Here is a 23,983-nt window from a genome sequence, read left to right on the forward strand (position 1 = left end):
TGTTCAGGAGGAAACACACAGCTGTGGTGTCTTTTGATGCTCAGGGAAATTCACCCTCCAGGAAATTGGAAATTTAACAAGGCAAAAGTGAGCCAAACGCACCCAACTCATTTGTAATTATTGCACATGGTTTGCTTTCTTTCTTTTTTTCCCCCTAACATGCAAACAGTGGTTTGGTGTTTTAAAAGCAAGACTCCTGGCTGTTTCGCTGGCTCGCAGCTGGAACGTCTGGCTCAGGCCCAACTCTTATTTTGTCCCTAATCGAGTGGGGTGCACAAGATGTGACAATTGATTCTTTCATCGCAGCTAATGCCATTTTTTATTTATATTTATTTTTTAACCACAGAGCCATCAAGCCCTTCAAGCTCTAAATCCCAGGGAAAAATCCTTGAATTGCAAAGGATATTCCGGATCTCAGATCTCCATTGATTTAGGTGTTCCGATATATGACATAAAAAACTGTGTTGAAGATTGTCAGTCTTCTTGGCGAAGAACTTGGGGTCGTTTTTAAGAAGAGATTTGACAGTCCTTTGTCTGGAATGACACAGGGTTCCCTGTCTGAGCAAGAGGTTGGACTAGATGACCTCTAAGTTCCCTTCCAATTCTGTCATTCTGCATTCTGCTGAGAGTTGTTGAAAATAGGTTTCCTCGAATCCTGTAATAGTTTAATTTTTTTTGTGCAAAATCCCCTCTGAAAGTGACTTTCGGAGAGGACTTTGCATAAACAAAATAAAGAAAATTATTGCAGAATTTGAGGTACAATCAGAAGAAGAAGTTTGGTGATTTCTAGAGATACATAGACGGAGGCAGGCAGGTAGGCAGACCAACAGACAGACAGGTGATGGATAGCTAAATAGACAATTAGAGAGAAAAGAGAGATACCAATAGATAGATGGATGGATGGAGATAGAGAGATGGATGGATGGATGGACGGATGGATATAGACAGACAGACATAATGGATAGGTAAATAACTAATTAGGATAGATAGACAGACAGACAGAGAGATGATGGATAGGTAAATAACCAATTAGAGAGGATAGATAGATAGATAGATAGATAGATAGATAGATAGATAGATAGATGATAGATAGATAGATAGATAGATAGATAGATAGATAGATAGATAGATAGATATGATAGATAGATAATAAGATAGATAGATAGACAGACAGAGAAACAGAGAGACAGACAGACATGATGGATAGGTAAATAACCAATTAGAGAGGATAGATAGATGATAGATAGATAGATAGATAGATAGATAGATAGATAGATAGAGATAGAAAGATAGATAGATAGATGACAGACAGACAGACGATGGATAGGTAAATAAACAATCAGAGAGGAGAGAGAGAGAGAGAATAGACATACTTTAAAAAACCTGTCTGACTGCGGGCCATGGAAATGGAATTTTCTATTGCTAAGAGACTGGTCCTTCCACTTTGGAGAGAGATGTTTGTGGCTCTAATTATTCTGGAATGGAAAACTGGTGCTCCTTACAAGTGAAGCTCAAATTGTTAACGGATGTGGTGACCATGAGCCATTCCAGTAAACATGGGCCTCCTTTATGGAAGCACTTGTTAAACTTATATAAACCAATATAAGATGGGTGTTAAAAACATTTATACGGAGGAGAAGCTCGTGGGTGTGAACATGAGCAGAGTGGTTGTGTCAAGCCGGCTGAAAGGTTGTCGATCGCCCCTTCTTTTTTATTTTTTTCCTTTCGTGTTTTTTCCTCTCCTTTTCATGTAATAAACACACATCCTCTCCAAAGGTAATACTAAAAACATCACCCATGGACAAGTTGAAGTGCAGGCTTGGCTCAGTTGGGGAGAAATGCAGTTCTTAAAAGATTTATGTCTTTAGGGCTGATTTCTACACTACCCAGAGTGATTTTGTTGGGATTATTGCGATTAGAAAAATAAAATTTCCATTCCTCTTCTCTGCCCATATATTGGGTCCATCTTGGCTACAAGTTATAGAAAAGTATCTGTGTAGCTTTCTGCTCTGTTTGTTTTCCTTTCAGCAGCCAAAGCTCAGGGGTTTCCAGCCTGCTGTGTTATTTTCCCTCTGCTTGTGAAAAAACTTAAGCCGGCTACAAAAACAGGAGTTGGAAACACGGGCTGTATGTGGGCTGATGAAGGGGTAAATGGTACAGGGAAGGCGCCATTTGAGAGGGAGATATAAAGAAAAATAAAGGAAGGAAGAAAGGAAGGAAGGAAGGAAGGAAGGAAGAAGGAAAAAGAGAGAAGAGAAAAAGAAAGAAAAAAGAGAGGAGAAAGAGAAAGAAAGAAAGAGAAGGAAAGAAGAAAGAAAGAAAAAAGAGAGGAGAAAGAGAAAGAAAGAAAGAAAGAAAGAGAGAAGGAAAGAAAGAGAAAAAGGAAGGAAGGAAGGAAGTAAAAAGAGAAGAGAAAAAGAAAGAAGAAAGAGAGAAGAAAGAGAAAGAAAGAAAGAAAGAAAGAAAGAAAGAGAAGGAAAGAAAGAGAAAAAGAAAGAAAAAGAAAGAAAAAGAAAGAAAAAGAAAAAGAAAGAAAAAAGAGAAGAGAAAAAGAAAGAAAGAAAAAAGAAAGAAGGAAAAAGGAAAGAAGGGAGGGAGGGAGAGGGCGAAAGGAAGGAACAGAAGAAGGAAGGAAAGAAGGAAGGAAAAGGAGGGAGGAAAGGAAGAGAGGGAGGAAGAAGAAGAGAGAAGAAAAGAAAAGAGGGAAGGAAAGGAAAGAAAGAAAGGAAGAAGAAAGATGAAAAAGAAGAGAAAGAGGAAGGAAGGAGTTGTGAAGTGAGTCAGGTGGTTGTGTTCCACTCCGCACAATCTTCAAATTGTAATCCCGAGCTCCATAAACCACCCATCCATATTAACCAAACCTAGTTTGTTGTGCAATATCAGCACATAAAGATAAGCTCCCTTTCCTCCTGACCCTGTGGCATTCCTGTTGCCTTCTGGGCAGGAGAGGGTCAGCAGGCCCCTTCCTTGCCCTGCTGGGGGTCAGGGCAGAGAATCCCCCCCCCCCGAGGTTACTGTGTGGGCTGCCCAGCTCGGTCTTTGACATTTATCAATCTTCCAAAGGTCTTAAGCCTGCCAAGTTGATCTGTGGGAGGCGCTTCTGTGCCCCAGAGAGAGGAATGCACCCTGCAGCGCTGGGCTTTGACCCCTCGCCCATAAATGTCAAGGGCAGCCCATCCTTTTGATCAATGGGAGAAGCATTTCCCCCCTTGAATCCCGGGTGGGGGAGGGGGGACAGGCATCTGGGCCAGAAAGAATCCAAACAGGAAGAAAATCCCGGGGGCAGAGAAATAGGGGCTCCTGACCCCTCCCCTTTTCTGACAAAACTTTGCCCTCAAAAGTGGTATATGATTCCTCACTCATCTCTCAATCTCTCACCTGAACCTATCCATCCTCTGTCTTCTACATGATCTATCTATCTATCTATCTATCTATCTATCTATCTATCTATCTATCATCTATCTATCTATCTATCTACCTACCTACCTACCTACCTATCTATCATCTATCTATCTATCTATCTATCTATCTATCTATCTATCTATCATCTATCTATCTATCTATCTATCTATCTATCTATCATTATCTATCTATCTATCTATCTATCTACCTATCTACCTATCTATTATCTATCTATCTATCTATCTATCTATCTACCTACCTATCTATCATCTATCTATCTATCTATCTATCTATCTATCATCTATCTATCTATCATCTATCTATCATCTATCTATCTATCTATCTATCATATCTCTTTATGTATCTATCTCTATATCTGTCTATCTTTTTTCTTTCTTTCCATTTGTGTTTCTATCTATCTATCTTATCCATCCATCTATCCATCCGTCCATCCATATCTGTCTGTCCATCTGTCCATCCATCCATCCATCCATCTCTCTCTCTCTGTCACCTTTCTTTCTTTCTTTCTTTCTTTCTTTCTTTCTTTCTTTCTTTCTTTCTTTTCTTTCTCTTTTTCTTTCTCTGTTTCCATCTGTGTATCTGTCTGTCTGTCTGTCTTCTATTAATCTTTTGAATAAAATAAAAAAAATAAACAAATAGAAAAAAAGAAAAGAAAACGGAATACATTCAAAATAGGTCAAGCCTAATTAATTGCCATTAAGGACATTTATTCCTCACGTGTATTGGGGTTTGCAGGTCCTGGATCTGACTTGAATTTTTTTGCTCTTTCTCCTTTTCTCCCCGCCCCCAATCAAACTAGTTTTAGCAAAATGCCCCCCTCCCTCTCTCTTCCTCCTCATCTTTTCCTTACCTCCCCAAATCAAGTTGCCGGCTGTCCCCATTCTGGTCATAAAACGAGGACTTCTTTCCTAAATCGTATTTGATTTAGCCCTCCGATACTCGGGAAGTCAAATCTCCCCTCCTCCTCCTCCTTCTCCTCTTCTGAAGGACCCCTCCCACCCAGGAGCGCAGCCCTCGCCCCTCTCCCAAAAGCGCCCGTGTGGACGCGTCCCCACCCAGAAGCAGAGCGGGAGGGCGAGCGAGGAGGCCTCCCCACGACCACCAGGCGCTTGCTGGAGAGAGGGGAGAGCGGGGGGCCGGCGCTGCCCCCGCGAGGTGGAGGAGGAGGCGGGTCAGGCTCGGGGAGGGGAAAGAGGCGGCGGCGGCGGCGGAGGAGGAGCAGCCGGGAGCCTGCGCTCGGGCTCCGGGCCGGGCTCGCCTCGGGGACCGAAGGAAGCTGGAGCGGAGCCACCGCCGCCGCCGCCGCGCTGCAGAGGAGCTCGCCGCTCCCACGTAGGGCTCGGGGCTGGCCGGTTTTCCGCTTCCCCGCCCGGGGAAGGGAGAAGGGAGGAAGGAGGGAAGCAGAAGAAAAGAAGGAAGGAAAGAAGGGAGGGTGGGAGAAAGGAAAGAAGGAAGGAGGGAGAAGGAAGGGAAGGAGGGAAGGAGAAAGGAGGAGGAGGGGAGAAGGAAGGAAGGAGAAGGAAGAAAAGAAGGAAGGAGGGAAGGAAGGAAAGACGGGGGGGGAAGCGAGGGAGGGAGAAGGAAGGAAGGAGAAGGAAGGAAGGAAAGAAGGAGGGAGGGAGGGAAGGAAGGAAAGAAGAAGGGAAGGAAGGAGCCGGGCGCGCCTGTTGATATCGCCCGCTTGCTCTGCGCCTTCTCCATCCTGCGCTCCGGCACCCTCCCAGCAGCAGCGGATCCAGGGCAGAGGCAGGAGGCTTGGAAAAACAGCCGAGGACCTCCGGACACCCACCCACACACCCGGGCACTGGATTGCCCCGGAGCGCAGGGTGCAAGCCGTGCGCCTTCGGACCCTGTGCGCCCCGGCCAGTATGCGCCCTGCGCTCTCGGCGGGGCAATCGCGGCTCCGGAGAGGGAACCTTGGCTAGGTTGGGGGTGGGTTGGGGTCGGGTCGGGGTGGAACGGGCAGAAGAAGCGCCTTTCGAGGCTTTGGCCGATTCCTGGAGGGTGGGGTCGTTATTTCGGGTGGAGGGTTCAGGAAGAGTGAGATTAATATTGCTCCCTGTTGTCCCCCGTCCCGTCCCCCCACCCCCATTTCTCCCGGCTTCCCTTTCGGGGCTTCAGACCCTGAATGGGTGCAAACCTGTCTTGGGGCAGACAAAAAACAGAACCTTTTCCCAATTTGTGAACTTACCGGAGGTTTGCAACTCCATGTGAGCAGAATGTGGGATTAAAATTCAAGGTTTTGGAAAACGTTTGCATTCCAGTTTAAGATTGCTAGCGGGGCTGCAGTTCCCACCTGCAAGAAAGTGAGAGAGGTTGAATGTGTGTGTGTGTAAGACCACCCCTTAGAAGCAGAGGGTGGGGGTGGGGGCTCCAGAGGTTTGCCAGACCCCAAATCCCAGTTTGGGAACCAAGGTGAAGATAACCCACTCCTTCAATTTGCTATTTTGGATACTTTGGGTGAGACTCATTCTTGATTTTTTTCCCCTCCCTAGTTTGAGCTGAGACTGGGAAAGGTCACCCCACATGAGTGTTGGGGGGGCTTGAGACGGACTCCTCTGGACCCCCAGCTTCCACTTAACCCTGCCTCTGAGAAACAGAAGGGAGAAACTCCTAACCCCCTTTCAAGGTAGGCCGTGTGAAAAAGGACGGGCAGATCTTTTTAACCTTTGGCCTTTTGGGGATCACCTGGTGGCTACCCTCTCCTGCCCTTCCTCTTGGCCAAACCTGGGCATTGTAGGGTCCCCGGGACACATCTGTCCCTTTGGCTGTCCCAGTTCGGCCCACGTGAGGTCCTTTGAGACATAGAAATAATGTGTAAATATGACATGCAATACAACAACATCATTGTTTAGTTTAAAAGCCAGCTGCTGTTTTGTTTCGAGTGGACCCTTCACAACAGGCCCAGTTTCTCAGGTGTCTGCTTGGGGAAGTGAATTGCCTACCTGTTCTGACCTAGGCTTTCCAAGATCATGAAGCCGACTCCTCGTCCCGATAAAACCTCTTTTATTTAGTTTAAAGGGAATTCCTCTCCAGCAAAGTCCCGGCCAACAGTCTTTCATGAGATTTCACAACTACAGACCTTGATCAGGCTTGGAGAGCTGCCAGGCCGATATCTTCCAAACTCCATGCTGTAGCAGCAATTCCTTGGCCAGAAGTCAGGAACAGATCTTCACCTTAACGAGTTGAACTCCTGCAAACTCCACTCCCCTTTTGCTCCTCTTTTATTCCCTATGGGAGGGGCCATTCACTGTCCACTTGTGGCTTTACTCCCTAGTCAGCCCTTGTTCCTTAGCTGTTCCCTTCTCCTGGCATCTCTGCGCTTGCACACACTGGGAACAGGCTCCTACTGTTCTTCTGCCCCACTGATCTCCGACTCCGAAGGCAGCTGATAACTGGCATACGGCTCTGCTCCCCTCTCTGCCTCCGATGCAGAGCCCTCCTCAAAGCCTTCCCCAGACTCCAGGACTGGCCCATGTTCCTCCCAAACCTCCTTGCTGTCTGAGTCTGCCACGAGCTCTGCTGGCTGCTGGCGGGCCACAAAACTACCCCACCCCATTCCCCGTTCTTGGCCCTCCCAGGCAGAGGTGGATTTTTGGCAGCTTGGTGGATTTTATCTTCCTGACCAGTGGTGGGTTGCAGGCGGTACGCCCCAGTACGCTTGGCCGGAGCACCGGGTGCCGTTCCGGAGGGCCCAGCCTCCCGCCCGCGCTCCTTACCTGTCTGTAAAGTCTTTGGTGTTTCTGTACCGAGCAGCTGGAGCGTCACGGAGGCGTCGCTGGACGGTAAGACGCAAGCAGGGGCTGCGCACATTCATGTGGAGGACGCCGGGCCCCGTTGCATCTGTACTGATTGCAACGGGATCCGGAATCCACCACTGTTCCTGACCCACTTTTCTTTCCACCTCCCTCTCCCCCCTCCCCCCAACCAGTCATGGTGGGTCACCTGCAGTTCCAAGGTATGGACAACACCAACAAGGAAAAGAACCGGGAAAGTTTGCTGGACAGTCCTGATTCGGGGCTGCCCCCCAGCCCGAGCCCCCCTTTCTATTCCTTGTCTCCGGGCGGAGCCGAGAACAAAGCTGTGGACAAGAATTCCTGCACAGAAATCCTGGATCAGGCCCCCCCGAGAGATGGGCCAGAAGGGAAGCTGGTAAGTTTTTTTTGGGGGGGGGGAATTTGACTTTTGTCTTTCTGTGTGTGTTTGTGTGTCTGGGAATTTGAGTTTTCAATTTGCCAGCCTTGTTCAAAGAAACTCAGATTTTAATTTGGATTGCTGCAATCGTTGGAAGCAGTTTCCTGCCGAGGTGTAGACTTTGCGTGCTGTAATAGCTACACACGCTTTTACGTGCTGAATCATTGAAAACCAGGAGATGGTGAGTTCTAGTTCCGCCTTAGGCATGAAAGCAGGCTGGGTGATTTTGGGCCAATCACCAAGAGAGGAAGAATTCTAGTCTCGCCTTAAACATGAAAGTTGGCTGGGCGACTTTAAGTCAATCACCAGGAGACAGCGAGTTCTAGTTCTGTCTTAGGGGTGAAAACGGGTTGGGTGACTTTGGGCCAATCACCAGGAGATGGTGAGTTCTACTCCTGCCTTAGGCATGAAAGCTACCTGGGTGACTTTGGCCCAGTCACCAGGCGACTGTGAATTCTAGTCCCAACTTAGGTATGAAAGCCAGCTGGATTACTTCGGGCCAATCACCAGGAGACAGTGAGTTCTAGTCCCGCCTTAGCCTTGAAAGCCAACTGGTTGACTTTGGGCCAATCACCGGGAGACAGTGAGTTCTAATCCTGCCTTAGCCTTGAAAGCCAACTGGGTGACTATGGGCAATCACTAGGAGACTGGGAGTTCTAGTCCTGCCTTCGTTTTGAAAACCAGCTAGATGACTTTGGGCCAATCACCAGGAGACTGGGAGTTCTAGTCCTGCCTTAAGCATGAAAACCAGTTGGGTAACCTTGGACCGATCTCTCGCTCGGCCCAGGCCACTTCACAGGGTTGCTGCTGTTGTGGGATAAAGAGGAAGAAGGATGTTTGCTGCCTTGGCTTATTTATAAAAATAACAAAGACGGGATGAAATTAATAAAAACCAATTGCAACGACTCCATACCATTTGCTTCTCTGCAATGAATTAGCTTGGAAACCGATACGATTGGTGGAGGGCTTTGCTGGTTGAACTATCCACGTTTCTCATCCAAATTGCAGGCATAGCAATGTTTCTATTTAAAAAAAAAAATTCCCAGATGTCTGTCTGATTGCTTGATCATCGGCTAGTGATTAAATACTGAAATATTTGGTTTAATTATGTTTTACATCCGGGACATTATATATGTATATATAGGAATCCAATTTTGTTCTATTTTCTTATTTGGAAGATGAGTCTCGTTTCACACAACCAGGGTGGGGCTCAGGCCAAGGTTCTGCAGGATATTATATTGGCTGTGCAAGTGTGTTTGTGGAAAGCTTCAGGTTCCCAGTCCTCATGGAGGAGAGAGAGAGACAGAAGAGAGAGAGAGAAGAGGGAGAGGGAGAGAGGAGAGACAGAAGAGGAAGAGAAGAGGGAGAAAGAAAGAGAGAGAAAGAGGGGAGGGAGAGAGGAAAGAGAAAAGAGAAGTGTGAGAGCGAGAGAAAGAGGAGAGAGAGAAGAGCAGAGAGAACAGAGAGAGAGAACAGAGAGAGAAAGAGAGAGAGAGAGGGAAGAGGAAAGAGAGAAGAGCAGAGAGAACACAGAGAGAGAACAGAGAAAGAGAGAGAGAGAAGAGGAAGAGAAGAGAGAAAGAAAGAGAAGAAGGAGAAAAAAGAGAGAGAAAGAGAGGGGAGGGAGAGAGGAAAGAGAAAAGAGAAGTGTGTGTGTGTGAGAGAGAGAGAGAGGGAGGGAGAGAGAGAGGGAGGGAGAGAGAGGCATGAGGAAGCATCTTGGTTCCCCAAAACAGATTAAGGTTGTGAAATGCGAAGGAGAAGGGCGGAACAAGTTATCTCCCAAAGTAATTAATTGGGCGGCGTCTCCTCGCAGGCTAAATTAATTAGTGAGCTGTAGTGACACGTTTTAACCGTGTGCAAGTGAATCTGTACGGTCTTCTCCATGCTGAGGACAAGTGTCCTATGAGTTTAGCTACAACCGGAGCAAAATGTGGGCGAGCGGAAGTTGTGGCCTCATTTGTGGCCTGTCTGTGTGAGAACCAGTTGCAATTTATCACAGTCCTGTTCTGACCGAGGCTTCCCAAGAGCCTGAAGCAAACTCCTTCTCTTGACAAAAACCCCTTTTATGAATTGACTGTGAATTCTGATCATTCACATCCTGCAAAGTCTTTCGAGGGAGGATTTACGGTCACAGACCTTCTCTGGCTTGGAGAGTTGCCAGGCCGATATCTGCAAAAGTTGGCAAGGAGTCTCGGAGAGTCACGAACCAATGAAGTGAACTAATTGTCTCCTGCAAACTCCACTCCCCTTTTGCTCCTCTTTTATTTCCTCTGGGAGGGGCCATTCATCGTCCACCTGTGGCCTCACTCCCAAGTCAAGCCCTGTTCTTTATCTGTTCCCTTCGTCTGGCAACTCTGTGCATGCGCTCACTGGGAACAGCCTCCAGCTGTTCTTCTGCCTTACTGTTGTTTGATTCTGTAGGCAGCTGATAACTGGCATACGGCCCGGACCCCCTCTCTGCCTCCGACACAGAGCCCTCGTCCGAGCCTTCCCCAGCCTCCAGGACTGGCCCAGGTTCCTCCCCAACCTCCTCACTGTCCGAATCTACTGGCCAGCTCTACTGGCCGCTGGTGGGCCACAACAAGCCCAGTGGAGCTCAGTTCCATTGTCTTTCTAAGTACAGAAAGAAGAAGGAAGAAAAATAGAATTTTCCAGAGTGCAAACTTGCCTTGTTCCGGCAGTCAGATTAAAAAACGAAGAGGCCCTACAGGTTTTTGTTTTGAAAAAAATGTCTTTATGGCAGACTTCCCTTGGGAAAATTGAGGTCTTGGCAGGTCCCCTCCCTTCGGTTGGCTGGAGGAAACTCGCTAATTTGTCCCTCTCCAAACAAACAAAAGGAGGAAAAAACCCGAAATCCCTGGGTTCTGGGCTCGCAACCTGAGGGAGCGCCAGGGGCTTCGTTTCTGTAACACAGAAGCCGCCGGCTGACTTGAAAAAGACTTCGCCAAGATTCCCATTCACCCAGTTTTAAGTATCTGCTGGTTCTTTTTTTTCGCCTGTCCAGGTTGACAATCTAGGCATCAGGATTTTTTCAAATGTGTATACTTCTCGACTCTTCTTAGGAAACGTCACAAGTTCCTCACTGCAACTACTCGCAGTGTGCGGAAACGAAGTTCTCTTTGCGAGTGATCCCTTAACACCGTGATGGCAAACCTATGGCACGCAGTAACACAGGTGGCACATCGGCCAGCAGATTTGGGAGTTTGCCCTGCAGGCGGAAGAGGCGTACACATTCCTTTCCCCTCACTTTCTGCAGCCTGTGCCTTCCCAGATCTCCGGAGATTCCCCTGTCCCCAGCGCTGTTTTGGGATGGGAGGCCAAAAGGAGTGAGGGGGGCGCATGCACAGGGCGAGCACGAGGGGGTCACGCCTTGCAGGAGGTACGCCCCGGTATGGGCGTACCGGCGCCTGCCCAGAGCACCGGATACCGTTCCAGTACGGTGCTCCGGAGGGCCCCCCCCCGCCCGCCCAAGCTCCTTACCTGTCTTTTTAGCCTTTGGCACTTATGCGCATGGTGCGTTTGACACCGTTGCGATGCTCCGCCGAGCAGCTGGAGCGTCGCGGAGGCTTGTGGAGGCATCTCAGGCAGGTACAACGCATGCTGCGTGCGTCCTTGTGGGTGACGCCGGGCCCGTTCCAACCGTATGGGATCCAGAACCCACCACTGGGTCACGCAGACATGGACGGGGGGGGGGGGTTGAGGGGAGCAGGGGGGATCATATGCAGAGGTGCAGGGGGTGGGGCGCATGGGAGGGGCATTGCATTATGGCTGTGGGCACGAGTGCTTCTGGCCCCGGAGGAAGAAAAGGTTAGCCATCCCTGCCTTAACAGATACCGCACTTCCCCAAAAATAAGACAGGTTCTTATTTTCTTTTGAAACCCTTGGCCTTATTTTTGGGGAGGTTTTATTATTTTGGAGATGCAGGAGGCCCCTTAACCTCCACCCGTGGATCAGCTGATCCAGAGAGGATTGCCAGCCCTTGTATCGCTGGGCCAGCCCTCTTTTTGCGGCCGCCACTAAGAGAAGGGGTGCGGTAGCTAGAGTTTGCAGGAGCGGCCTCCACGAGGCCATTCCACATGGATGGCAGGGGCATGTGGGGTGCATGGCCCATGTTTCCCCCCTTTCCCTCCCAGGATATGGCGGGGACTGGCTGCGCATGCGGTTAAATATTTTAGGGGAGGGCTTATTTTCAGGGGAGGGCTTATTTTAGCATGTGTGCTCCAAAGCCCGATTGGTCTTAATATCAGGGAAGGTCTTATTTTGGGGGGGAAACAGGGTAGTCCTCAACTTACAACCACAGTTGGGAGCAGAATTCCCACTCTCTAAGCAAGGCCTAGGTTTTGTGAAGCGAGCCGTCTCCGATTTCCTCTCCTTGTTTGTCACGGTGGTTCAGCGAATCGTGGCAGTTGTTAAGTGATGTATGCAGTTTTTAAGTGAATCCGGCTTCCCATGTTGGTTTTGCTGGTCAGAAGCTGGCTGGGAAGGTCACAAATGGTGACCGCATGAAACCAGGATATGACAACCGTCATAAATGCCCAGTGCCCGAATTTGGATCACATGACCATGGGGATGCAGCGGTGTTTGCACCATCCCGGAGGCTCCAGGAAAGCCTCCAGAGCCTGGGGAGGGCAAAAACGCCGTCACCCACCCACCCCCGTCCGTGGTGCAGGTGAACGAGTAGGCCACACCCACCGTGGCCACGCCCACCCTGCGACTGGGCAGAGAACGGATTGCTAACATTTTTGATTCCCACGACTCCCCTGCTTAATTGTCCTGACTGTTAGGAAGTTTCTCCTTGATTCCAGGTTGCTTCTCTCTTTAAACCTTACTCTAATCCTAACATCGAATCTCAACGCATCCATTCTATCAATCAAAATAAAGCTGAAGAGACCTTGGAGATCATCTAGTCCAGCCCCCTGCACAAGCCCTATAGCATTTCAGACAAGTGGCTGCCCAGTCTCTTCTTAAAAGCCTCCAATGATGGAGTATCCATGATTTCTGGAGGCAAGCTCTTCCACTCATTAATTGTCCTCCCTGTTAGGAAGTTTCTCCTTGATTCCAGGTTGCTTCTCTCTTTAGTTAGTTTGCATCCATTGTTTCTTGTTCTGCCTTCTGGTGCTTGGGAGAATAATTTGACCCCTTCTTCTTTGTTGGCAGCCCCTCAAATATTGAATTGCTGCTCTCCTGTCGCCCCGAATTCTTCTTTTCTTTAGACTACCCAGACTCAATTCCTGCAGCTGTTCTTCGCGTGCTTCAGTCTCCGGGCCTTTGATCCTCTTCGTTGCTCTTCTCTGAATCTTTTTCCAAAAGTCCCAACTTCTTGTTCGTAACGGGGTGACCGAAATTGGACGCAGCATTCCAGGTGTGGTCTGGGAATCGGGGCACGAAGGCCTTCTGCCTCGCAAGAAGCCCGGGGGAAACTTCCCTCGCCTCCCACCACTTCTTCGGAGTGCCCCATTCCGCTCGCCTTGGCACCGAGCTGAGATTCCTTGGCTTCGGCTTGTTTTTATTTTGGTGTTTTTTCTCTCTTTTTTTTTCTTCCTTTTTTTTGGCCAGGGGCACCTCTTCGTTCTGGCACTTCGTTTGCATTGCTAGGATTTCAAGCCTTCGTCTGTTTGTGGTTACTGAAATTGTGCCTGGCAGGCTAGCTGTAGAAGTGTGTGGCGTATCTCTGCCTTTAACCCCCTCGAGGGTAGCTCGATTCCCGCGGTGGAAATAGAAATCGTGTCATTTGGGGGCCCACTTGAGATCCAGAGTTTGGAGGGGAAGGCTTCCCTCTTTTGCTGACTGAGCGGCTAAGACACTGAGCTTGTCGATCAGAAAGGTCGGCAGTTCGGCGGTTCGAATCCCTAGCGCCGCGTAATGGAGTGAGCTCCCGTGACTTGTCCCAGCTTCTGCCAGCCTAGCAGTTCGAAAGCACGTAAAAACGCAAGTAGAAAAATAGGAATCGCCTTTGGTGGGAAGGGAACAGCGTTCCGTGCGCCTTTGGGAGTTATTCATGCCAGCCACATGACCATGGCTTTGAAACCGAGATGAGCACCGCCCCCTAGTGTTGGGAACAGCTAGCACATATGTGCGAGGGGAACCTTTACCTTTAAGACCAAAGCTTGGAGGGGTGAGACTTCCCTGTTTGGCTTCTGGAAGATCCAGAACAGAATTAGAAATTCTGCTCAACTCTCTATTTCATATTTAAGTTGCACGGCTGATCGGCTCTCCCCTTGGTCTCCTCTCTTCTTTGAGTTGCTAAAACCCCTTTGAATTCTCCCCGACGTTCCTGGATTAGCAGGTGCATAATCCCGGTGACTGTAAAAGGAGCGTATTCCAGAGAGAAGGAAGTGCTGGCTCTAAAGGAAATATGAGGGAGAAAAAGGCTCCTGACTCCTTCCCCATGGAATACTGGAGACATTCCTGTCAACTTTCAAAAAATGCCAATCGAGGTGCTAGTCCCTAAGAACTTTGTGGATGAGATGCCTTCTGTTTTTTTCCAGGAGGTCACAGCTTTTAAATGAGTGCCGATTTCTTTTATCTTTGGCAATGAATGCCATTTTGTTTGCTCATAGTTCAGGGTTTTATTTTCAGGGATGTCTGATTCTCTCAAGGTTGTCTGAAGTCCTTCCTTCCTTCCTTCCCTTCCTTCCTCCATCCCTCCCTCCTTTACTGTCCCTTTTTCTTCCATTCTCCTTCCCTCCCTTTTCTATCCTTCCTTCTTCCTCCCTCCCTCTTTTTCTGTCCTTCCTTCTCTTCTCTTCTCCCTCCCTTCCTTCCTCTTTCCCTCCCTCCATTTTATGTTCTTCCTTCCTTCTTTCTTTCCTTCCTTTCCTTCCTTTGTCCATCCATCCCTCCTTTTCTGTCATTTCCTTCTTTCTTTCCTACCTTCCTTCCTTCTTTCACTTCCTTACTCCATCCCTCCCTCCTTTTCTGTCCTTCCTTCCCTTCTCCCTCCCTCCTTCCCTCCCTTTCTTTTATGTCCTTCCTTCCTTCATTTCCTTCCTTTGTCCATCCCTCACTCCTCTGTTATCCTTTCCTTCCTTCCTTCTTTTCCTTCCTCCATCCCTCCCTCCTTTTCTGTCCTTTTTTCTTCCTTTCTCCCTCTCTCCTTCCCTCCCTCTTCTGTCCTCCCTCCCTCCCTCCTTTTCTGTTCTTCCTTCCCTTCTCCCGCCCCTTTATGTCCTTCTTTCCTTCCTTCCTTCCTTTGTCCATCCATCCCTCCTTTTCTGTCCTTTCCTTCCTTCCTTCCCTCTCCACCTCCCTCCCTCATTGTGCTTGGAAATTGTTCCTTCTCCAGGCAGTTCAAGGGAAAAACACACCTGCTTCTCTTAATGTCCTTTCTTTCTGTTTGCACCAGGAAGATTTAGGATGATTGTCGCACTGAATCAACACACTCTGCACACATCCAAAATATGCATTGTTCTCCGTTTCGTTTGGATGCTCCCTGGAGTATGTAAACAGCATCTCTGGATACTGATAAAGGCTGCTATCCAGAAAATTCCCATCTGCTATTTCATAAATCTCATGCCAAAATATCATGTCGGCAGTTTTTTCCCCCAAGCAAATTGCCCCCTGCAGCTGGGAATACTGCCGCCTTTAAAGGGAAGACCTTCCAGATGTTTTAGAACAGTATTTCTTAACTTTGGCAATTTTAAAATAGGTGGACTTCAACTCCCAGCATTCTCCAGCCATGAGGAATTCTGGGAGTTGAAGTCCATCCGTCTTCAAGTTGCCACGTTTGGGAAACATTCGACTAATGCTAATCTGTTGGAAGTTCAAATGGTTGCTTCAGTCATAAGTGGAAGACTACCTGCACAACTACAACTAGTAACAGATTAACAGAGTTGGAAGGGGCCTTGTAGGTCATCTAGTCCAACCCACCGCCCAAGCAGGAGACCCTACATCATTTCTGACAGATAGCAATCCAGTCTCTTCTTGAAAGCTTCCACTGATGAAGCTCCCACAACTTCTGAAGGCAAGTCGTTCCATAGAATCTAGAATAACAGAGTTGGAAGGGGCCTTGTAGGTCATTTAGTCCAACCCCTCCTCCCCCCCAAAGTTCTATCCTGAATCTTTTCACCACCCAGAACATCAGATCACCCTCCAAAAAGTTTCCACTTTTTATCATTTATAATTGCATAATCCCTTTTCAAAGCAGGTTTCGTATGCAGGCATCTCCCACAAGTTTCCTTCCAAATGATGCCAAGATTACATCTAACAGATTAAGAGAGTTGGAAGGGATCTTGTAGGTCATCTAGTCCAACCCCTCCTCCCCCCCGCCCAAGCAGGAGACCCTACACCATTTCTGACCAACAGCAGTCCAGTCTCTTCTTGAAAGCCTCCAGTGGTGAAGCTCCCACAACTTCCGAAGGCAACTTCTGTTCCATGGGTTGATTGTTCTCACTGTCAGAAAATTCCTCCTTATTTCCAGGTTGAATCTCTCCTTGATCAGTTTTCATTCCTTATTATTCCTTGTTTGGCCTTTGGGCGCTTTGGAAAATAGCTTGACCCCCCCCTCCTCTCTGTGGCAGCCCCTCAAGTATTGGAAGGCTGCTATTCAGTCTCCCCTTCCCTAGACTAGCCATGCCCAGTTCCTGCAACCGTTCATCGTATGTTTTAGCCTCTTGTCCCCTAATCCCTTTTTGCAACCTTCTGACAAGCAAAATCAATGGGGAAGCCCCATTCACTTAAACCAGGGGTGTCCAAACTTGGGAACTTTAAGACTTGTGGACTTCAACTCCCAGAATTCCCCAGCCAGCCATAAATCTCTCCTTGGTCAGTTTCCATCCATTATTCCTTGTCTGGCCTTCAAGTGCCTTGGAAAATAGCTTGACCCCCTCCTCTCTGTGGCAGCCACTCCAATATTGGAAAACTTCTATCCTGTCTCCCCTGGTCCTTCTCTTCACTAGACTAGCCATGCCCGGTTCCTGCAACTGTTCATTGCTATGTTTTAGCCTCCAGGCCTTTGATCATCTTAGATAGATTCAGATTAACAGAGTTGGAAGGGACCTTGTAGGTCATCTAATCCAAGCAGGAGACCCTACCCCATTTCTGACAGATGGCAGTCCAGTCTCTTCTTGAAAGCCTCCAGGGATGAAGCTCCCACAACTTCCGAAGGCAACTTCTGTTCCATGGGTTGATGGTTCTCACTGTCAGAAAATTCCTCCTTATTTACAGGTTGAATTTCTCCTTGATCAGTTATTATTTCTTGTCCGGCCTTTGGGTGCTTTGGGGAATAGCTTAACCCCCTCCTCTCTGTAGCAGCCCTTCCAATATTGGAAGACTGCTCTCCTGTCGCCCCTGTCGCTAGATTAGCCATGCCCAGTTCCTGCAACCGTTCATCGTATGTTTTAATCAGCAGTCCCCTCATCATTCTGGTTGCTCTTCTCTGCACTCTTTCTAGAGTCTTAACATCTTTTTTATAGTGTGGGGACCAAAACTGGATGCAGGATTTTGGATGTGGTCTTACTAAGGCTTTATAGAGTGGAGTTAGTACCTCCCTTGATCTTGATTGTATCCCAAAATAAAATTCTGTGGGTCTGTCAACATCTACCTTATGATGCTGAAGGTTTCCGTAACACGGATGGACTTCAGAGTGGTTTATAAGGACCAGAACATTTATTTGAATTAAATCAAGATTTGTTCCCATTCTTTTTTTTAAAAAAAAAAAAATCCTGGTTGATTTCCTGCCTTTCTCCCTCCCTACAGATTCCTCACGTTTTTTTGAACTCCTCTGCCTCTGAAATCAGACCCCGGATGTACCCGGTGTTTTTCGGAGAAAGCATCGAGGTCAACCCTGAGCCCGCACAGGAATTCAGGTAACCTACAGATTGCTCTTGGGTGTGCCTTCTGCCTTTCTCCCCCTCCTGCAAGAAAATAAAATAAAATTTGCAGAATGTATGGATGGGTGGAGGGCTGTTTTCATCGCAATGGTTTTGTGGGAATGAGGAGGGATGGGAAACGATGGCTGGGTCCTTGGTGCCTTCGGAGCCTAGTGGTTTTCTTTCAGACGTTTTATGACCCAACTAGGTAACATCATCAGTGTTAGAAGGGAGTGGGGTTTGTCGGGGGGGAGGAGGAGGAACTGGGGAGAGGGGTCCTTTGGTCTCTGAACTTGGTTGTTTTCTTGCAGACATTTTATTATCCAGCTGGGGTAACATCATCAGTGTTAGCAGAGAGTGAGATATGTAGGGAGGAGGAGGAGGAGGAGGAGGAGGAGGAGGAGGAGGAGGAGGAGGAGGAGGAGGAGGAGGAGGAGGAGGAGGAGGAGGAGGAGGAGGAGGTGGTCAACAACTGTGGAATCCTTGGTGCTTTCTGAGTTTGGCTGTTTTCTTGCAGACATTTCATGACCCAACTAAGTAACTTGATCAGTGCTAGAAGGGAGTGAGAGTTGCAGGGAGGAAGAGGAGGAGAAGGAGAAGGACTGGGACTGTGGTGTCTTTGGTGGTGTCTGAGCTTGGCTGTTTTCTTGCAGACGTTTCGTGACCCAACTAAGTAACATTATCAGGGCTAAAAGGGAGTGGGGGCTTGCTGTTTGTTTGTTTGCAACAATAAACCAATCAAGGAACTACCAAGAAGAAAAGAGCAATCCCACCAATACTGACAGGGCAAGTAACATATATATAAACAGAGGACAAAACCCCTCTCCCTCCTAGCACTGATGATGTTACCTAGTTGGGTCATGAAACGTCTGCAAGAAAACAAGGAAGCTCAGAGGGCACCACGGACCCCCCAGTTCTCTTCCTCTCTGCAAACTCCACTCCCTCCTAGCACTGATGATGTTACCTAGTTGGGTCATGAAACGTCTGCAAGAAAACAACTATGCTCAGAGAGCTCCAAGGACCCCACAGTCATCGTCCTTCACCTCCTTTGTCCTCATTCATCTCCCAAACCCCACTCCCTTCTAGCACTGATGATGTTACCCGGTTGGGTCATGAAGCGTCTGCAAGAAAACCACCAACTCCAAGGCCCCCACAGTTCAGCCCTTGAGCTGCAATTCTTCTCTCCCGCTGCCAGCAATGCCTGGACTTCAAAGAGAGGGAGATAAAGGCAGGGAACCTTTTATCACGTTTATCTCAAAATTTGAAGCAGAAAATCGGGCCTTGAATTCTGCGCATCAAAAAACGGGGAGGGAGATAAATGAGCTTGCAGCTTGACGCCTCCCCGCCGAAGTCAAATTATCTCCCACGCCTAAACCTTCCCCCCCGAGGGATGGGCTGAAAATATCCCCAGCCACATTTTGCAGGGTGGTGTAGCTGCTAACTCTCTGGGAACTTATTTGGAAGATAAATCTGCAAAGAGGCTGCCAACTGTGGGTACCGTTTTTAAATATATATATATATATATATACTATTATTATTATTATTTCCCCAATTGACTCCTCCACCCAGCCGGGTGTTTCCCCCACCAAATTCTCTGCAGGGCTCAAAACTGAGCTGCAAAACTCATCAAACAGATTGTGTTTCGCCTGCTTTGTTCCAGGCCAAGCCTGGTTCAGGGCGTTGGCAAAGGCTAAACGCCACGCCTGGCGTTTAATCTTTTTATACCAGGGCTGCAGTTGCTTCAAGTACTGCTGGGTTGTTGGGGTGTGTTTTTTTTTTTTTTTTGAGAGAGAGAGAGAGAGAGAGAGAGAGAGAGAGAGAGAGAGAGAGAGAGAGAGAGAGAGAGAGAGAGATGTAAGCAGCAAATTGCCCACAGTCAGTTTTCTAAAGACAAGAGCTGTTTTTCTTAGAGCAGAAAAGCTTGCTCCTTTCAGAGGCTTTGCCAAAAACTGTCAAAAGGGCCGCCTTTGGCCAACTTGCTAATCCTGGAATTCTAGAATTGGAAGGGGCCCCTCGAGGTCATCAAGTCCAACCCGTTGGCGTAGGCGAGGATCGAAGTGAAAGATGGCTGACAGAAGACTTTCTGGGCTCAGCATAAAGATAATCCGCAGAGGGGAGCAAATCCCCTCCTTAAAAAAATAGTGTTTCTCCACCTTGTGAATTTTAAGATGGGTGGACCTCAAGTGTTCATGCCATCTTCACGTTGGCAAGGTTGAGAAACAGTATAAACCCCTATCTAGCAAAAGGAAATTCAATAAAGAGAAAAGTAAAATCTTACACTTAGGCAAGAAAAGCCAAAAGGACACATACAGATTGGGTGAAACCAGGCTTAATAGCAGTGACTGGGAGAGGGATCTTGGACTCTTAGTGGACAACCAGCTAAATAGGAGCCAGCCATGAGTGGCGGCAGTCAAAAAAGTCAACGCAATCCTCAATTGCATTAACAGAGGGATACAATCAAGATCAAAGGAGGTACTGATCCCACTCTATAAAGCCCTAGTAAGGCCACATCGGGAATCCTGCATCCAGTTTTGGTCACCACAATATACAAAAGGTGTTGAGACTCTAGAAAGAGTGCAGAGAAGAGCAACCAGGAGGATTGGGGGACTGGAGACTAAAACATACGATGAACGGTTGCAGGAACTGGGCATGGCTAGTCTAGGGAAGAGAAGGACCAGGGGAGACACAATAGCAGTCTTCCAATATTTGAGGGGCTGCCACAGAGAGGAGGGGGTCAAGCTATTTTCCAAAGCACCCAAATGCCAGATAAGGAATAATGGATGGAAGCTGAACAAGGAGAGGATCAATTTAGAAATAAGGAGAAATTTTCTGATAGTGAGAACAATCAACCAACGGAATCAAAGTTGCCTTCAGAAGTTGTGGGAGCTTCATCCCTGGAAGCTTTCAAGAAGACACTGAACTGCCATCAGTCAGAAATGGTGTAGAGTCTCCTTGGGCGGGGGGCTTGGACTAGATGACCTCCAAGGTCCCTTCCAACTCTGTTAATCTGTTATAAATGTCTTCTGGTTAGAGTTTAGAAATGGGTTAGTCCCGTGGTGGCGAGCCTATGGCATGCGTGCTATTTGTTACGGCATGCAAGGCTTCCCTGCCTGAAGGCTCCGAAGGGCAAAAAACGGCCCTATGAGCAAACCGGAAGTGACTTTCAACTCTGTTATTCTATTCTATTCTATTTCATTCCATCCCGTTCCTTGTTCTGTTCTTCCTGTCCTGTTCTGTTCTTTTTTACTCTACTCTACTCTCTTATTCTATTATATTCAATTTCATTCCATTCCGTTCCTTGTTCTGTTCTTTCTGTTCTGTTCTTTCTGTCCTGTTCTGTTCTGTTTTACTCTACTCTACTCTCTTATTCTATTATATTCAATTTCATTCCATTCCGTTCCTTGTTCTGTTCTTTCTGTTCTGTTCTTTCTGTCCTGTTCTGTTCTTTTTTACTCTACTCTACTCTACTCTCTTATTCTATTATATTCAATTTCATTCCATTCCATTCCTTGTTCTGTTCTTTCTGTTCTGTTCTTCCTGTCCTGTTCTGTTCTTTTTTACTCTACTCTACTCTACTCTCTTATTCTATTATATTCAATTTCATTCCATTCCGTTCCTTGTTCTGTTCTTTCTGTTGTTCTTTCTGTCCTGTTCTGTTCTGTTTTACTCTACTCTACTCTCTTATTCTATTATATTCAATTTCATTCCATTCTGTTCCTTGTTCTGTTCTTTCTGTTCTGTTCTTTCTGTCCTGTTCTGTTCTGTTTTACTATACTCTACTCTCTTATTCTATTATATTCAATTTCATTCCATTCCGTTCCTTGTTCTGTTCTTTCTGTTCTGTTCTTTCTGTCCTGTCCTGTTCTGTTTTACTCTACTCTCTTATTCTATTCTATTCTATTTCATTCCATTCCATTCCTTGTTCTGTTCTTTCTGTTCTGTTCTTTCTGTCCTGTTCTGTTCTGTTTTACTCTACTCTACTCTCTTATTCTATTCTATTCTATTCTATTCTATTCTATTTCATTCCATTCCGTTCCTTGTTCTGTTCTTTCTGTTCTGTTCTGTCCTGTTTTACTCTACTCTACTCTACTCTACTCTCTTATTCTATTCCATTCCATTCTATAGTCCATTCTATTCCAGCAGTTGATGGTTAGCTGTGGCGGATGCTGGCGTAGGTCCACCAGGATCCCCCTCCTCCTCACCCTCTCTTTCCCCTCCCCCAGGTGCAATTCGGAGATCAAGTACAGCTCGGAGAAACACTTCCGGGACGACATCTTCTACCACCCCACGCCCACCGTCACCACCTACCGAGAGTCCATCACGGTGGCCCCCAACTGCACTTGGCGCAACTACAAATCCCAGCTCCTTTTCGAGCCGCGTCAGAAGCCTCTGCGGTATCAAAGCACCACCATCATTTTCCCCAAACACGCCAAAAACCTTTACCGGACCACGCTCAACTACCGGCTGGGCTGTGCCAAGCGGTGGTTCGCCTCCAGCGTCCAACTCGCCTTGTGCGAGGACAACAACACCTATCTAACACATCCGGAGAACTTGTCCTAGGCTTCCTAGAAGGTCGGGCTAGGCTACCCGGTCCAACTACACCATCGGTCCACCAGCTCTTGGAGACACGTTTATGGACTTCATCATCCCCCCACCGGCTGAAGGCATCTCAGAGACATCCACAAGGTTGCAATTTCTTCCTTGCTGACTCGATTGTGGGCCACGCAAGTGTCTTTCACTCTTCCAAGAACCGGTTCGGGGAGAGAGGCTCCTCCTAAGATTTTAAAATGGTTTTTTTTTAAATTCGACTCCTGCTAGGATTTAGCCTATTTATGTAGCACTTAAATGCCGTTTTTTTTTTTAAATCAAGAAGTCTGTCATTAGTTGTTTGCTATTTAAATCTCTCTAAAGTATGAAACTTTTTTGAAGATTTCCCCGCAGCTTTTAGGAGGTTATTTCCTTGGGGAAAAGAAATATTATCAAAGAATCTCATTGGAGCAATTCATCATCATTTAATGACTCCATAATCCCTTGCGGGGTGGAGTCTGAGGAACTGAATGGAGCTAGCAAAGCCAGATGCCCTTCCTGTTGCAAGTGCAGAGGTTTTTTTAGCAGATATATTCTCAGCGTGCACAGAGAGAGAAATATCAGCCTCTACCTAGGATCGAACTTACAGCCTCCTGATTATGAGACGAGAACTCCGCCTCTACGCCGCCACGCCACTCATTGGCCAATCGAGCAATCTAAGTATTCATTTCATCTGGAGAATATTATCGGCCTCAAGATCACCATGATGGGATGAACACATAAAATGGAGGAATTTTATGCGAGAATTATACGCGATAAGCTTAGCTTTTGGGAGGCGGGGAGGGGGGCAACAGTTGTCTTGGACCAAATGTCTATTCCCCCCCCCCCAAAAAAAAACATTCTGTGGAAAAAAGTGTTTCAAATTCATAATTTCAAGAGTTCCCCTCTGTAAAACGTCTGGGAAGGAAACCAGAAGGAAAAACGACTTCACATTGCTAACTGTTAGGTAACCAAAAAACCAGAAGAAGAAGAAGAAGAAGAAAAAAACTTTGCATATGCTCCGCAACCATCTCCTTGCTGTTATATTTCTTGCTTTTCAAGATTGGGATTTTCAGCATTTTGAATGTTGCAAAAATCCGCGCCCACCGTTAGAAGTGGCAAAAAAGGAGAGATAACTGATTTGATCTTTATCGAGCTGCTTTCAAAACAAAACAAAAGCTTTAGAAAGGAGATTAAATCCAAATGAACCTTTTGAGCGGATCTGAAAGTCAGAATGTTTGGAGAAATTGTTAACCATGAATGATCTTAAAATAACGGGGAATGGTGGCCAAGGCAGTTTTAACTGTTTATTTTGGGGGTATTTAAGACTAGAGGGATGTGGTGGCTCAGTGGCTGAGACGCTGAGCTTGTCGATCAGAAAGGTCGGCAGTTTGGCGGTTCGAAACCTTAGCGCCGCGTAACGGAGGGAGCTCCTGTTACTTGTCCCAGCTTCTGCCAACCTAGCAGTTCGAAAGCACGTAAAAAATGCAAGTAGAAAAATAGGAACCACCTTTGGTGGGAAGGGAACAGCGTTCCATGCGCCTTTGGCGTTGAGTCATGCTAGCCACATGACCACGGAGACATCTTCGGATAGCGCTGGCTCTTGGGCTTTGAAACGGAGATGAGCATCGCCCCCTAGAGTCGGGAACGATTGGTACATATGTGAGAGGGGAACCTTTGCCTTTACCTTGAGACTAGAGCAATGGAAACAGGGGAGAAATTAGAAATTTGTGTTGTTGATAGTTGGAAGATTGTAGAGAGGCCTCAGTTTCACAGAAATGGTTCGGGAAAATAAACCATTGCGGATAGTCCTTGACTTAACGGCCACAGTTGGGAGTAGACGGTCCATTGCTGGGCAATGTTAAGGGAATTGTGCTTGATTTACGACCTTGGTGCCAGCGTTGTTAAGTGAATCCCTGCAGTTGTTATGTCAATCACCCATTCGTTAAGTGAACAACTCCATTGACTTTGCTCGTCGGAAACAAAGC

General features: G+C 47.3%; 1 protein-coding gene across 11 annotated transcripts; it reads left to right on the forward strand.

Annotated features, from left to right (window-relative positions):
- Positions 1–4,675: 4,675 nt before the first annotated feature.
- On the forward strand, positions 4,676–22,289 carry RFLNA (refilin A). 11 transcript variants are annotated; one of them, XM_081966964.1, is made up of 6 exons: positions 4,682–4,755; positions 5,919–6,052; positions 7,066–7,208; positions 7,355–7,575; positions 17,317–17,426; positions 21,653–22,289. In XM_081966964.1, the coding sequence occupies exons 4-6, from the start codon at positions 7,357–7,359 to the stop codon at positions 21,987–21,989; spliced, it is 666 nt and encodes a 221-aa protein (XP_081823090.1). In that variant the 5' UTR covers positions 4,682–4,755; positions 5,919–6,052; positions 7,066–7,208; positions 7,355–7,356; the 3' UTR covers positions 21,990–22,289. The 11 variants fall into 11 exon arrangements, with proteins under 11 accessions (XP_081823095.1, XP_081823090.1, XP_081823097.1 ...); XM_081966973.1 differs by lacking the exon at positions 4,682–4,755 and adding an exon at positions 5,128–5,289; XM_081966972.1 differs by lacking the exon at positions 4,682–4,755 and adding an exon at positions 5,389–5,633.
- Positions 22,290–23,983: the final 1,694 nt, after the last annotated feature.

This window comes from Natrix helvetica (assembly GCF_964273705.1).
Source record: "Natrix helvetica genome assembly, chromosome: 14".
In the NCBI taxonomy this organism is placed as follows: domain Eukaryota; kingdom Metazoa; phylum Chordata; class Lepidosauria; order Squamata; family Natricidae; genus Natrix; species Natrix helvetica.